Source organism: Cariama cristata, unplaced genomic scaffold (assembly GCF_000690535.1).
Source record: "Cariama cristata isolate BGI_N322 unplaced genomic scaffold, ASM69053v1 scaffold3033, whole genome shotgun sequence".
NCBI lineage: Eukaryota > Metazoa > Chordata > Aves > Cariamiformes > Cariamidae > Cariama > Cariama cristata.
This window is the reverse complement of record NW_009606475.1, coordinates 27,452-42,358: the sequence shown is the minus strand read 5'-3', so window position 1 is coordinate 42,358 and position 14,907 is coordinate 27,452. Positions and strand designations below refer to the sequence as shown.

General features: G+C 39.1%; 1 protein-coding gene across 2 annotated transcripts in view; it reads right to left on the bottom strand.

Moving 5' to 3' along the window:
- FBLN1 (fibulin 1) overlaps positions 1–14,907 on the bottom strand; it is a 66,883-nt gene that overhangs the window by 38,613 nt on the left and 13,363 nt on the right. For both annotated transcript variants that reach the window (XM_009696367.1, XM_009696368.1), the window contains exons 3-11: positions 14,080–14,251; positions 11,564–11,623; positions 9,258–9,359; positions 7,816–7,953; positions 5,443–5,580; positions 2,942–3,085; positions 1,989–2,117; positions 1,358–1,483; positions 669–788 (exon numbers count right to left, since the gene is read on the bottom strand). In XM_009696367.1, coding sequence (XP_009694669.1) covers positions 669–788; positions 1,358–1,483; positions 1,989–2,117; positions 2,942–3,085; positions 5,443–5,580; positions 7,816–7,953; positions 9,258–9,359; positions 11,564–11,623; positions 14,080–14,251 — 1,129 coding nt within the window. The remainder of the gene's footprint in view (positions 1–668; positions 789–1,357; positions 1,484–1,988; positions 2,118–2,941; positions 3,086–5,442; positions 5,581–7,815; positions 7,954–9,257; positions 9,360–11,563; positions 11,624–14,079; positions 14,252–14,907) is intronic.

Here is a 14,907-nt window from a genome sequence, read left to right as displayed (position 1 = left end):
TCAGGAATAAAGGGAGGTGTGAAGAAAATTAAAAGCAATATAAGGGCTCAAGAGACAAAATAAATGGATAAGAGCAAGTACTTTACAGTGACGTGTATTATAGTACTTTACAAAAAAGAGCAAGAGGAATAGTTTTAGTCTTCTTCTTACAAAAAGGAAATCGAGATGAGGTGTTCTGCCCATAGTCTTACTGTCTAATAAGTCCTGGAAACCTAAGTCCAAATTCAGGATCTTGTCCACGAGGTCACACCCACATCCGCCTTTTATTTGAGGAGAACCTACTTACACATTAGTTCAGAACCAGCCACAAAAAGAGGATATATAAAATACTAGCTAGTATAAGTGTGTTTGTATCTTCACTTGCTGAAGACTAGAAATTCTGTTAGTTCCTCAAAAAAAACCCCACATTTCTGGGAAGTTACAAAAATATGCCAAGCTACAATTCAGTGTAAACAGCAAGACTGACACCACACAACCAGAGACATTTCTAGGCTAGGACATGGGTGGGAGACCTTCATTAAATACAGTTTTGTAGTTTCACAGGAAAATACCAGAGAGACTCAAATGTTAAAATGAAACAATTACAGGTACATGGAATTGTTCATGTATGTTATGGTGAGAATAAGAAATGCTCACTCATGTTCTATATGCAAAACGATCATGCTTACCTTCACATGAAATCCCATCTATGTCACTCAGCTGAAAGCCACGGCGGCAGTAACACTGGTAGGAGCCGTACACATTGGCACACTCTTGACTACACGGGCTGCTCTCACACTCATTTAAATCTGAAATGCAAAATTATATATCTGAACCCCAAATTTCTTGCTATATTCGTCACTCCTATTACAGGACTAAGTTTGGAAGACAATTTTTTTAATTAAAAAAGGATGGTATGCATGTCACTGAGTAAGCTGGAAACAGGGGGCTTTGGGTGTATGACTCACAACAGAGTCTGGCAGTATTGGTTAATCTGCACTGTGCTATTATTTCCCACTGTCCTTCAAGGTTGTGATTTGGAGGGAGTCTTTAGGACCACACTTGCATTTTTATATCTGGATATCAGCAAGGCTGGTTTTGAAGGTCTTGAATCCGATCTAGTTGACTCACCTTTCAAAATGCAGTAAATGCAGACCCATACACCTCTGCATGATCCAGCCTAAGGGCAATATATTTGAACTGTGGGCTACAGTGGCCTTGATTAATCATAACAGCAGTCATGTAATCAAAAAGACCACACTGGGTTGATTTCTCATGCCATTCCAGTGCAGTCTTACAAGCTAAAATCAAATGGAAATAGTTAAACAGCAATGAGCTCTCTCTCACACTATATAGCCAAAGCATATGACAGCCATACCTTCACATGACCTGCCATCAGTTGAAAGTTTGAATCCCATGGTACAAGTGCAGTAATAGGAACCAGGAGTATTCTCACACTTGTGAGCACAAAGGCGGCCTGGATAGCGTCTGCATTCATTGATATCTGCAATGATAAATATATAGAGAGGTCTATGCATTGGCTGGCTTCACTGCAGTAGTAGTCTGGACAAGAATGTGGTCATAAAAGCTTGATTTTTATTTTCCAGACCTAAATTTCATACTAGAGAGGGAAGGACTTGCTCAAAATGCTCATTTAGAAGCACTCCAGCGCATAATTGAATTAGATCTATAAAGAAGAAAGTTGCTTTGATCTCCCAAAGGAATGTTTTGCTGTAGGTGCATATAAAAATATCACAGAAAACAATTACACACACTCTTATAATCTTACCTTTTAACAGGATAACAGATAACATGTTGACAATACTAATACAGCTTGCTTTGAAGTATCAGCAGCTCTTTAATATGGTATTAGATTTATATAAATAATATAGTAGTCAATTTTACAGTCAGATGAAAGAGGTTATGCAAAGAGCAGTAACATTCTTTACATAGGATCATTTTTTAAAATGCCATGGCTGCATGTATTTAAGTTGATAGGTGCAACTTACCAATACAAGTTCTACTGATGACATCAAAAGAATAGCCAGATTTGCACTCGCAACGGTAATTGCCTGGGGCATTTATACAGACATGTCCTTCTCCACAAGGCTCATTAGAGGATGAGCACTCATCCACGTCTAAAAAAAGGACAGAAGTGAAAGTACACTTCTGAGCATGCAAGTTGAGAGAAGAGCAACATGTTAACATATTTCTGTGTCCCCTAGTAGTTGTAAAGTATTTTGAAACAGAAAGCAAGATTTTGATCTAGCTCTCAGCTTCTACAAGATCAGAGTCACAAATCCAAACTGTTCTTACTGAAGCAGGTTATCTCTCAAGTGTCATGTTAATGTTGATGGACTTGGGAAGGAAAAGAAATCAGGAAATCAGACAATCTTTGGAGGAAATCAGGTGCAAAATGCTTTTATCATGCACACTCAATATTCATGGATCAGATATTCAGCTAGTGTAAGATGCCAAGAGACCCACAGTCAGTAGTGCTTTGATAAGCCATTCACAAAAATTGAAAACACATGCAAAAATATCTCTCTTTGCAAAAGCTGCCTTAGTTAAAAGCCAGCCAAAGGCATACATGCCTGTCAACATTATTTGAATGGCTTCTGTGGGACATTAAGTAGGCCTTGCGTTGTACCCCTGTGTTGAGGAGATTTGAGACCACACAGCATTGTTCCAATACACTAATATAGTGACAGAAAATGCCATTTTGGGGGGGTGATTATAATTTCTCCTCTTCTCAGAATACAGGGTTTCATGAGTTATATGAAGGACAGAGTGGATCTTTGTCATTCTTCACTTGTTGGGATTGCCATGAGGGAAAGAACAGGATCAAGAATTGACTGTGGGAACGAGAAAAACCTGGGCAAAATGCAAGAAACTGGTAAACATAGACAATAGATGTGACTTATTTTCTTCAAACTGTTTTTTCTTCCATACTGTTACTTACCTACACATCTTGTTCCATCTTCGTTGAGATGATAACCTCGGCCGCAGCTGGGTGAGATTCGCTGGCAGGTATACGAGCCATCAGTGTTAATACATATCTGTCCAGCTGGGCATGGCATGTTGGTGCTCAGGCATTCGTTGATATCTACAAGAACACAAGTCAGTGTAACCATCTGCTGTCTGAAGATGCTTAAGGTAAGATACTTTCCTTATGTAATCCTTCAGAGGTTTACATCCTGCTGTAATCCTTCAGAGCTGGAAAAGTTCTGCCCACGGGAGAATACAACTATTTGTGCCATTTAGCTTCACTGATATAACGCTTCCAGAGTGAAGATCAGGAGAGGTATAAGAGGCCCAGATCGCACCAAAAAGCAGTGGAAACTGGGGATAGAACTTGTATGTGTCTAAAAGCCTTTGAAAGTCTCCCCTAAACATACGAAGAGATGATCAAAAATTCAGTTCACCAGCTCAACCAGTTATGCTGCAGTCTGCGGGCCGTGGCTCACAGTGAATGAGCTCTTTGGTAGTACGTGCTCATACAGGTAATAGCTGACTCCATTTTTACAGAGAGATAAACTACCGCTCACAGGTATTCACCATGAGTACCTTGCCTTGTCTTATACTAAGTTGTCCATGTAAACACATAAGAATGAGAATAGCTTATTTATGTATTCACAAGACTAGGCAGTCCTTTACCATCCATCAAACATATGTCTGGTTTTTTACAAACTGGAGAACATATCACTTTGTGACAAAGATAACCTTCGCCTGGTAAGAACCCACTATAAAGTAAAATCTCAGAAAATGTAATGAGATAAGACTAAGCTAGATTAGAGTATGATCTGGTGTGGTTTATCTAGCCAAGAAGGCAAGGAACTCACTGTCATGCAAGATTAGCATGTGCTATTAGTTTAGGGGAAAGGAGTTTCGGAGTCAGGAATCAGCAGCTACAGGAGACACCGAGGCAGCCTTTGCTACCTGGAAATGTTAATGTAACTAAAACCTGACAGTCTGTAGGTGTAGCACTGCTTCTCAGTGTATGGGCTTGCACCCCATAATCTTCAGCAAAGTTCAGCTTCACATAAATACTTCTCCACCTAAAATTTTCCCAACTGTTTCACAAGGATATGACCATCATTTTACACAGTGGTACTGTTAACTGTTGAAGAGCTACTGCCTTCCAGTTGGTATGGTATGGTATTAAGTACAGCGTCCAGCTTGCAAAATGTTGGCCTCCAGAAGACGGGGAAGAGACAATGTAAAACATTTCAGCCAGGTCTGTCCCAGCTCACCAGAGTGTAAAATTTTCAACTTACAAAGACACTGGAAAGACAGGAAAGTTTTCATACTTTTTCCCCTCAACACCACATAGGGCAGCATTTGATTCACAGCGTGTAAAATCAGCCTGTGAAATTGTTTTGGTAAATATTCTGAGCAAATGCATTTTAGGGGATATAACTATTACTGCTGCAAATTGATGTGCCTTTACTAATGTCAGTGAAGAGAAGCTGACTACTAATGGCCATGGACCTGGTGCTCACTATAGCAGACACAAGTCTCCAAAGAGTCTGTTGTGCACAAACACTGGCCCCCTTCATTTTAAAGGCTGCAATTTTGTTTTCAGTCTCAGTGTTTCCAGTGTCAGATTTCGGCACTACAGGGTATGATATGGTCAGGAGAATGAGGGGTTGACAGTGAGCTAGACTTGGCAGCTGCTGCCGCTCAGCCAGTTCCACGAGTCCAAGACACGCTACGCCGATGGGGGAATTCAAAGTTAAGTTGAGACTTGAAAATACTACTCAAGGGAATAACTGATAGATTTGTAGGTCACATTAGACAATTCCATTTAAAGTCTGCTGGAATCCAGTCATTCTAACATATTTATATAAAGGTTATAATTCTGCTTTGTAGGTGTCTTGGAAACAAGGCCTTAGCCCGACAGATTGTAATCAGGCTTTAAACTCCTCTCCACAGTGTGTAATAACTGGCCCATCATTCTCATACATAGTAAGATTCTTGATAGGCTGTAACTAACAGGGGACAGGTCTGGAAAGACCTACACACCTGTAAAATCACACATACTAATATCAACAAAGTGCGTTACAGAGGATGTCATCAATTACAGCTCTTTATACTAAGCTTTAGCTAAAACCTTTTGGACAGAGTGAGAGAAAACATATCACAATTTTTTTGCAAATTTTATTTCAGATAAAGTACCCAAAGACTTAAGGAAAACATTCAAATGCAGCCAAGTGCCTTAGGTAACCCAATCTCATTAAAAAGGGAGATCTAGTATTTAAGTCTTTTATTTAATGGTTTTCATCTGTAAATCTTACCTGTGAGACCAAGCCTGCCTTTAACGGAGCAGAAAAAACACATAGCAGAGCAATGCATAACACATGCATGAAGAATGACTTGAGAAGCTCAGAATTCACGCAGTGAAACTACAACTTATCTCATAGGTAACACTTAAGTATTCACTGAGGACAGAATATGTCTTACCAATACAGTTGCCTAGTGCATCTTGTATAAACCCATTCATGCACTGTAGCTTGGGTCGGCAACGGAAAGATCCTGGAGTATTCTGACAGATAAAATCGGGGGGGCAGTTATGAGTACCAGTCTCGCATTCGTCAATATCTGGTACATCACAAAAAGAAAAAAAATTGTTAGCACGAGTTTGACAGAAGCTTTCTAATCATATTTAAAACATAAGACACAGTTAAAAACATCAGACAGATTAATCCTCAGCATACCTTCATACAATTCAATGCAGCAACTCAGGATCAATCTAACCTACTACCTCAAACAGAATCTCAGTAAAAACAGGTAGAATAAGCTAAGGCGCTTTTTTAATTATTTCGTTATTAATATTATATATGGGGAGGGTGTTTATTATGCTTTACAAGTTTAGTTCTTACAACTAAATGATTAAAAATGATTGTAGAGCACCTGAAGCATCAGGTACAGCAGTGTTCAGTCTTGATTCAGCAGTGTGCTTATACGTGAGCTCAGCTTTGACATCAGTAAGATTTAATTATATATCCAATTTTAATTTTAACCTTAGATTGATCACACACATTGTTAATTTCTTTCATAAGTGAATTAATTGGCCTTGATTCTCATCCATATTAAGGTTTGCAATATCTTTGCATTATTGTGCTTTAAAACGCACATAAATATGATTTCTGCTTACTTTAATATTCCATTCCAGTTCAGAATAGACAATAAATATTTGTGAATAAATTATGGGTCAGATAAAGCAGACAAGGGCTAATGAGGCTTCTTTCACAAATGTAACCCTGTCCACACAAAAGCAACTGGAATTTAATGTTTGCCACCTTGCAATGGGATGAAATCTGCTAAAGCTATTACAGTACAGAAACTTTATAGCAACAGGATGCCTCAGCTTTCCCATTTATGCAGCTGACACAACAGTAGATACAACTGCTTATCCCTAGAGCATTGTGAGACTTAAATAACGATTGTGGAGCTCGTTTTAAGTTTAGGGTGGGTTAATACTGAATTGGGTTCAGTAGGGTTCTACATGTTGCACAACTCAGTCATTTCACTTGGTATTTAAAAATCATACATGAAGATTATTCATTTTCTATTTTCATTGCTATTAACATAACATTAATAATTAACATTATTAACATATCTTATCCAGATAAGACATTTCTAACATTAATAGCATGCATCATTTACTATCTTTACTCCTTTTTTTCCACCAGAGAAAGTTTGTTAATACTTGCTGGTAAGCTATTTGTTGGCGTAAATCTGATGTCATTCAAATCATCAGAAATTTTACTTCAAAGAGATCAAAGTTACTTTGAAAAACATTGTCTGTATGTTCTGCAGGTTTTGCGTTGGAGTTTGTTTGTCAGCTTTTTTATTCAACCTATTATTCATCACTGATCAGTTCCTACAATAAAACCTTAGCCAGAATTTTGGCCGAGTTAATTTACTCAGCAGAATGAAATTAGTCCGTTTATAAGCAGTTCTAAGCTCTGGGGAACAGACTTTCTCATAGTGGAAACCAATTCCACATCAAATGGAGTTTGCTGCTAATTTGTATCTCTGCGAAGGTAGCATGTCAGGTGAAGTTATGGATGCACATAACAGCATACTTTGAGCTAGATGTAACTTGAAATCAGTCATTTCTTTGGTAAAAAAAACCCAGACTATTACCCTTGTGTTCAAACATAGCTAGTCAAGAACAGTGCTTTTAAGCCTTTTTCATTTTTAAATCCTTAAGAATGTTGTGATTAAGAAATTAATCCCTTTGTAACAAATTTAAACCTCTGGAGGATAAAGGCTTACTCTTTTTTTAAAAGTTGCATCTACCTTAGCATTTTCAAATTGAATCACCTAGTCACTCCATTTACCGCACTTCGTTTCACACTCTGAAGTGTGCAAACTTGATTCTTTCTGGTGAAACGAAACTGTTAGATATACTCCAGGAGCAGGACTTAGGCACTCCACTCACTAATAAGCAATCAATTCACAGGACCGGACTAGCGCTAGCCAGAAATAAATACCAGAAAAATGTGTATAGTGTGAGTGCTGGGCCTTCAAAATCGACTGTTTCAGTTCTCAGAACAGCTCCTATCGTGCAACACAAACTGACACTGTAAAATAAATGTAGTTGTCTCTCCTGGAAGTCTTTGTGGTTGTCCACAGTGAGCTTGATCTGGTATCTGCAAGGTGACAGGTAGAAAACTACTGTCCCAGAAGAAGTAGCATGGTCTGTGTGTGCCTGTGTAACTACAGCTTACACCTGTATTTACCAAAAGTAAAAGAGCATGACATCATGATGTACTTATTTTTTTTACTTAAGTCTGGAAGACTTCTGTTTCTCTGCATAGGACGTACCTTTGCAACGACTGTCATCTGTTAGTTCATAACCAGTTCCACAGCTTGTGTCCCGCTGACAGCGAAAGGATCCTAATGTATTGACACAGGTTTGTCCAATCCCACAGCTGTGTGTCCCAGTGATACACTCATTAATATCTAGAATATGCAAAATTATTTAAAAAAAAGAGAGAGTAAAGAAGAAACATGAAATCAGTGGGAAGAGATGAGGTCAAAGGCTAGCTGTGGGCACACCTCCAATCAGTCATTACTTTGAACATCAGGATACAAAGAATAGCGTGGATTTGGCCTCACACTCACACACCCACAACGTGGCTACTCATTCTCTGTTGTCAGAGCTTGAGACATTTTGACCCCGTTGGTAACAGGACTTATGACTGCTGATTCACTGTACTTAAAAAAGAGGAGGAGGTTGTACTGAGTGAGAGCAAAGAGCCAACATCATCTGATTGAGTCCAGTAGCAGGCGATTATAGTGACCACATGAATGAGGCAAACTTTCAGAAATCTGTCCCTTGCTCTGCCTTCCACCAACACATGGCTTAGGGACTCCCCAAGCCACAGGTTTCAACTTTCTATTTTATAACTACTGATAGACATTTCTTTTGTGATTTTTTTCATTTTCTCTTTGAATGCATAAGAAAATTTGGCATCCACATGCATGAAATGTAAAGTTCTTCCTTTTTACATTTCGCACTCAGTTAGTGTTGACAATCGACACCCATTTTAGATTCTGAAGTTTGTATCTGAGCTACTTACCTATACTCCCCTTTTCAGTCAATGACAGAAAAAGGCACTCCTGATGAGCAACGCTTTTCATCCTAGAATAGCTACGTAGAACAGGCAAGATGAACTGTGCCCTGGAAGTGCTTGTTTCTGTCAGTTAGCAACAAAAGAAGCCTAGGCTGTCTAGCTCAGAAGCAAATGTCGACATTGCACATGTCTGAAGTCAAGTGCAATGCGCTCTATCCCAGCCCATTTCATTTGATGTCCCTTTAGTTCTTCTGGGAGAAACTTAACAACTCTTTCCCCTTGACTATTCCCATGCCACTCACAATATCGAAAACTTTCATCCCTTCTGTCACTTGTGTTCTTAACAAGCTGAAGAATCCTACTGTATTTCATCTGCCTTATCAATTACTACCTACCATTATAAGAGAGAACAGGTGCTTCATTTTGGTTTTATTCACAACAATAAATTCAAGATCTACTGCCTCTTCTCCGCTCTGAATCCTCCATCTCTTCTACTGATTCTTTCTTAACTCCATCGTCCCCCAACTCTCATTCCAACACTCCATTTAAATCCACTTTTTATGATCTCACCTCTTTCCCCAGCTGGCATAAGCATATTCTGATCTCTTCTGGCTGAATCTTTTTTTATCTATGCTTGCTCTTTTAAAACAAGGATGTTGATAACTGAGGCAATGGTTTTATTTCTTTTACCTTCACAGTTGACACCATCTGGTTGAAGCTGATACCCAACAAAGCAGGAGCAGACATAACTGGATCCTGTGTCTCTGCACTGCTGAGAGCAGGGACCACCACCTAATTGGATATTTTAAGAAGTCTTATATAATTAGGAGGCTCTTCACAGGAACTGAAACAAACCGTTAATTTACAGGATGCTTGCTGATTTGTTTAGAAAAGCAGATAACTAAACACACACATATAGAAAAGAAGGAAAGGGCTAAACACTGAGTTTGTAATCACTGGATTCTTTTGGCTCTAAAAATGAACAGAAGAAGGAAGTAAATTAAGGAGTCGCTCATGGCCCATCATTGCTAGATTGAAGCGAAAATGCTGATGAGCTCAGACATCTCCTCATGTTTTGGCTGAGAAGTTAAAACTTTGTATGGTGGTTACTGTAAAATAAAGAAGACAAGATGCATCACCATAAGTTAATGAAACAATTCCTCTATTAGCTGCATTAGGCTTTATTTTTAGCCCATCATTATTAGGACCATACTCCTGAATTAGCTATAGCATGTGCTCTTTTCCTACCCAGCAGGCAGGAAACGTGAAAGGGAGAAGAGGGTATTGTGGGTGACAAAGGCTTCAGAGAACCTAAAGGAACCAAGACTTACTATGGGGGTACTAAGCACCTAGTGAGGTGTGTGCAGGAGTCACAAAGGATGTGAAAGAGAGCTGAGGTTATTCTGGCAGATAGAAAGAGAGGATACTATAGGAAACTTATACAAAATTTAGCTCATCATTGAGGAAACTTACTTTTTCCGATCTTGTTAAAAAATAAATATTGAAAACATTTAATATTCTCACAATAGAGACAAGGTTATATACTTCCAGCTATTTGTTGTAACAGTATTGATATTCTTAGTACAAATAGAACCTGTCTTCTTCCGTTATTCAGAATGGCTGGATAGGCATTAAACAAAAGGTTTGAGATAAGCACAGACAATGTGGGCAAATGCAGCTGTAATACTTTAAACTTTTGAGTGAATTAAAATAATTTTTTAAAGTGCAACAATTTCTAATGAGGCCAGGGCCATTAATACACCACAGAAAATCAGGTCTGTACACAGTGCTGGCAAAGGCAATGACACTGGAAGGAACCATAGTCTTGTGGTTGAGATGGACAGCTACCACTTTCTGAATCTCTGCTAATACTGTGAGCTCCTGTCAGCCACCTATTGTGGAGGTGTTGGAAGAACAGAATTAGTTCCCTCATATACCATGAAGGTGCTCCAAAACAAACTGCTGGAAGTTCCACTGCCTAGGAAATTTAAGCTTCCCCTGGTGAAATTCGGAAAATCACAAGTAATTTTGGCATGCCAAGTTTAGCAGAAAATATACTGTAAGCAGAAACTGTAATTTGTAATTAGTCATACCAATCTATCTCTTGCAGGCAGCTGATTAACTGACAAATGCAACAACTGATTACATAAAGAAATAATGCCAGGAAAATATATAACACATTTTTCTGTGTCATCTCTTGTAATTAGCAGCTGGAGACAAAGAGGAAAGCCAGTGTTGGCTTTGACTAGCTAATGACCTAGCAGACGTTTCCATCTTCTCTACAGTGTAATAGCTATACAACATGCAGCACAGTAAATCATCTCTCAACTGGAATATAGGTCTATTAAATTGATTTTATCCTAAATACATTATTTAGTTCTGAAATGCTTGTAGAAAATAATAAATCACTGCTGTTTTAAGTTTATAGACACGTAAATCACATGTGACAAGCAATAAATCAGAATACTTAGCAGAACAATATCCCAATAACACATTCCTCCCAGGAGGCAGAACAGCCTGACTAATGAGGACAATAGCAGCTTTTCTTCCTTTTTTTCAGGTGATGCATCTCAAGAGGAAACAAGTTTCATTTCATATTCAATCGCCCTGATCATCCCAAGGGGAGAATAAAAGAATGCAAATATTTAATATAGGATTCCCATGTTCTGAAGAATCCAGAGTACTCCATGGGTTCAATGGGTAACACCTCTGAGGTATTACCCACTAGAAGTTAAATAAAAGTTAAATGTATAGTCTAAGCTTCAGTTGGGTAAGACAAACTCCACTATGGGAGACAATGCCTCTGTCGTATTTAAGAACCACTGAGGCATCAAATAATGGCCTACTATCTCTTAGAAAGGATCTTCATTCTGTTATTTTTACCCATATCTAGCCTAGGCAAAAGGTTTTGGGTAATCTCTAGATCTAAATTTGCTTCACTTTCACTGGAGGCAGTCACAAAAGAACTGGCTAACAGGACTAGTCACTTGACTTACCTCTGCATCCATCATGCAGATAAGGATCTTCTTGGTCTAGTTCCTCCTTTGAAATTTCAACTAAAATGAGGAGAGAGAGGTATTAGAGGAGAAAGCACTTTTCTTCTCACAGTAAAAAGCTGCCTGCTTGGGACAGGACTCAGACCAGGGTTTTGAATAAACCAGGACAAAATTAAAGAGCATTATTTACATATTTTACAGCTATTTCATACTTAAATTTGACATTCAAATGCACATGGCTATGGGGCATTTTCCATTTGACTGCTTCAATATGAAAGTCACACTGTTATCATAGATTTCATATGGGCTGAGATTTTCAAATGCAGGTTCTTAACATTAGACTTTTAACCAGAACTTAACCTCATTTTTGTAAGACATGTTGTTGAGGCATGCTTGACTTCCACTGACTTTATAGTACCTTGGGGTACTCACAGTTTTAATGAAAATCAGATTAACTTCAGTTATTTATTTAGATTTCATTCCAAAAAGAACTCCACACCCAACTTCTGGGCACCTACTTACGGCATTCTTTCAAATGTACTTCATGTACCTTAACTCGGAGAGTTTTGATTAGCAGTCCTTCTGCTACATGCGTGTGTCTCCAGAGTTCTTTCTCTCCACATGGAGGACATAAAAAGGCTGAATACATCCACTGGCCAAACCCACTGCTTGCCCAAAGGACTAGCTAATGGACTACCTCCAATCCTGCCAGGTTTAACGCAGGGGAAAGGGTAGGTTGGTAGTGAGATGTGTAAAAACACAATCTCAAAATACTCTGGTTATTGAATAGGAAGCTTATGTCATTTCAGTGATTGTCCATAAGCCTATTCAACCAGCAGTCACTTACAAGCAAATAATACATCATGCATGTGAAAGCAAGTTTTTGTGCAGTGGCACAAGGCTGGGTTGGTACATTGACTCCTCAAGCCATAGGGGTACATTTTGGTCATGCAGAAGCTAATTAAATCAGTTTGCCCAAGTCTGGTCTAATTATGTAAAGATCTCTGGGGATGCAGTACCAGAGGTTACTCTTTACATGACTAAGAAAGCATCATATGGGGAGTTAGCTTGCCTTACCCTCTGCAGCAGAATGCCTTGCATGCTTTGCTAGTTCAAGGAACTGCCTTACAAAATGGAGACTGATCTCCCCTTCATGACTAACCAAAGTGTCTATTCATGCTGCTTGCTCTGCTTTTCTCCAGGCAATTTTTATTGTTGATAGATATATTTGACATATGATCAACCACCTGCTTGTTTCTCAGTTTAACGATGAGAACATTGTCCTGCCCTGCTTGTTGACACAGACTGATCTTTGCAATGCATAATGGTTATTACGTGTGCCACTTGACGACAAGGGTAAGTGGGGAAATACTGTACTCTGTGCTCATAATTCTGGATTTTCAGGTGTTGATATATTTCTAGTGTTGTGGAGGTACACTGAGTCTGCAAACTTTTCTTATTAGCAGAGTGGTCTAAGTACAAGGTATCTACCGGTCCAGTCACTTCAGCCAGTGCTAATGGACAAAGGAATTCCCCTGCTGAGACAGCAGAACACAAAAAAACTGGCAGGGCATTTCTAAATGTTGCTTGATAAGGGTATACACTGACATAAGCCAGGTTTGAAAGACCTGAAACAAGTCTAATAACACACTGGCTCAAGCAGACCAATGCAAGCTTTTGTGGTGAGTTTTGGGTTTAAGTGATTGATTAGGATGATGTCTCCCAAAATCTGTCCCTGGCGATGTGCAAGCCAGACAGCATGTTCTCAGTGCTCAACTGCACATGAAGGAGACAACACTACACAGCATGACTTTTCTCCAGTTTCAAGTCTGTCTGCTAAGTGAAAAAGGCAAAACCAGCCCAAACCCAGGTCTGTAGGAGTCAGTATGTCTACACCCATTCTCTTCAGCTCTGTGGACTAGGTATGGAGAAGGCTGTCAGGAGCTGTGGCCATCTAGACGCCCCTCTCTTTTGATAATGTTGAGAGAAATGCAGATACCATGTTTCCCAGAAATGTTCAGTTCTCCCAGATAGTCCAGGCATTTCAAACACCCCCAGTTTGAGTTTGTGGGCATTTGCCTCTCACACAAAAGGCAACATTTGAATTCCGCTGAACTAGCACACGCCACCTGGCTTTTAAATCCAATTAAAAGAATCAGTTGTCAATTTTCTTTTTAATTAAGAATTTATCAGTGGGCAAAATGCTATTAAAAATTAATAGCTTATACTCAGTTTTCAAGATAAGATCATTAGTGGTCAAAATGCTCTGTCTTATAGTTAAGTTCTGACACCAGGAACTAGGTGACCACATTCCAGCTCATTTAGCTTCCTGTGGTATACAACATTTCAGCTATCACTAGCCAAAAACCCATTAGCTCCAAAACATGCATCATTAAATTACTCAGAGGAGATATCAAGTTAGGGGAATTCCAACAGAAATAACTTAAAGTACAAGCACTCCTTACACCCCATATCATTTTGTGTCTCACTCTTTTATAATTTGCAACATAAAATACCTTGCTCCTTTTTAGGAGCATCATCGCTGATGGACACATCAATGCCTTCTTGACCCTTCACACAGCAAGCTCTGAAGACAATTCCACACTGGTAGCCTATCTTCGGGTTGGGTTCACAACTCTGTTCTTGAACTTGGGCAGCCTTTCCCAGCAAACAACAGTAACAACATACCTGTTTTTAAAAAAAAAAAATTCAAATCCTAGCCCTGAACAAATCAACGCAAATTTTCTCAGTAGTGTCAATAGTGGTATCTCACCTTGGCAAACTCATGGAAAATTTTCTGCAAACTCTTTAAGAACTCCTGTTATACTTAGGCTCAGATATTTTAATCTGTAGTTGAGTTCAGTGAGGTCTGCATCTGGCCTACATAAAGCCAAGCGCAGAACCTGGATCCAGTTCTCACCAATACTGTGTACATGTGAATGCATGTGCAAGGTGATGTGGAGGACCAGAATGATCCACATATGTATATGGAATTTCATTGCTCCCTGCCTGCACAGCCCAGTTTCAAACACCAGCGAGCAGTGGGAACTCTTAACAGCTCTGCTTTCCTTTTTGTGTTCAGTTCAATTAAAATGGGACATGATCAGTGAAGTGCATGACTCAGTTTATAATTAAACTGCCTACTCAACTTCCCAGCAAAAAATACCCCCCTCTGAACTAACAGACAAACAAGCGAACAAACGTGATTCATCCAAGGTTAGTGTTAAGAGGTCATAAAGAGAAGCTATTCTGCTCCGAAAAACAGACTACATAGTCAAACATTACTTAAAAGCATCACAGTCCTGACATGGCTTCCAGCAAAGTAACATGATTTGTCTCTTCCA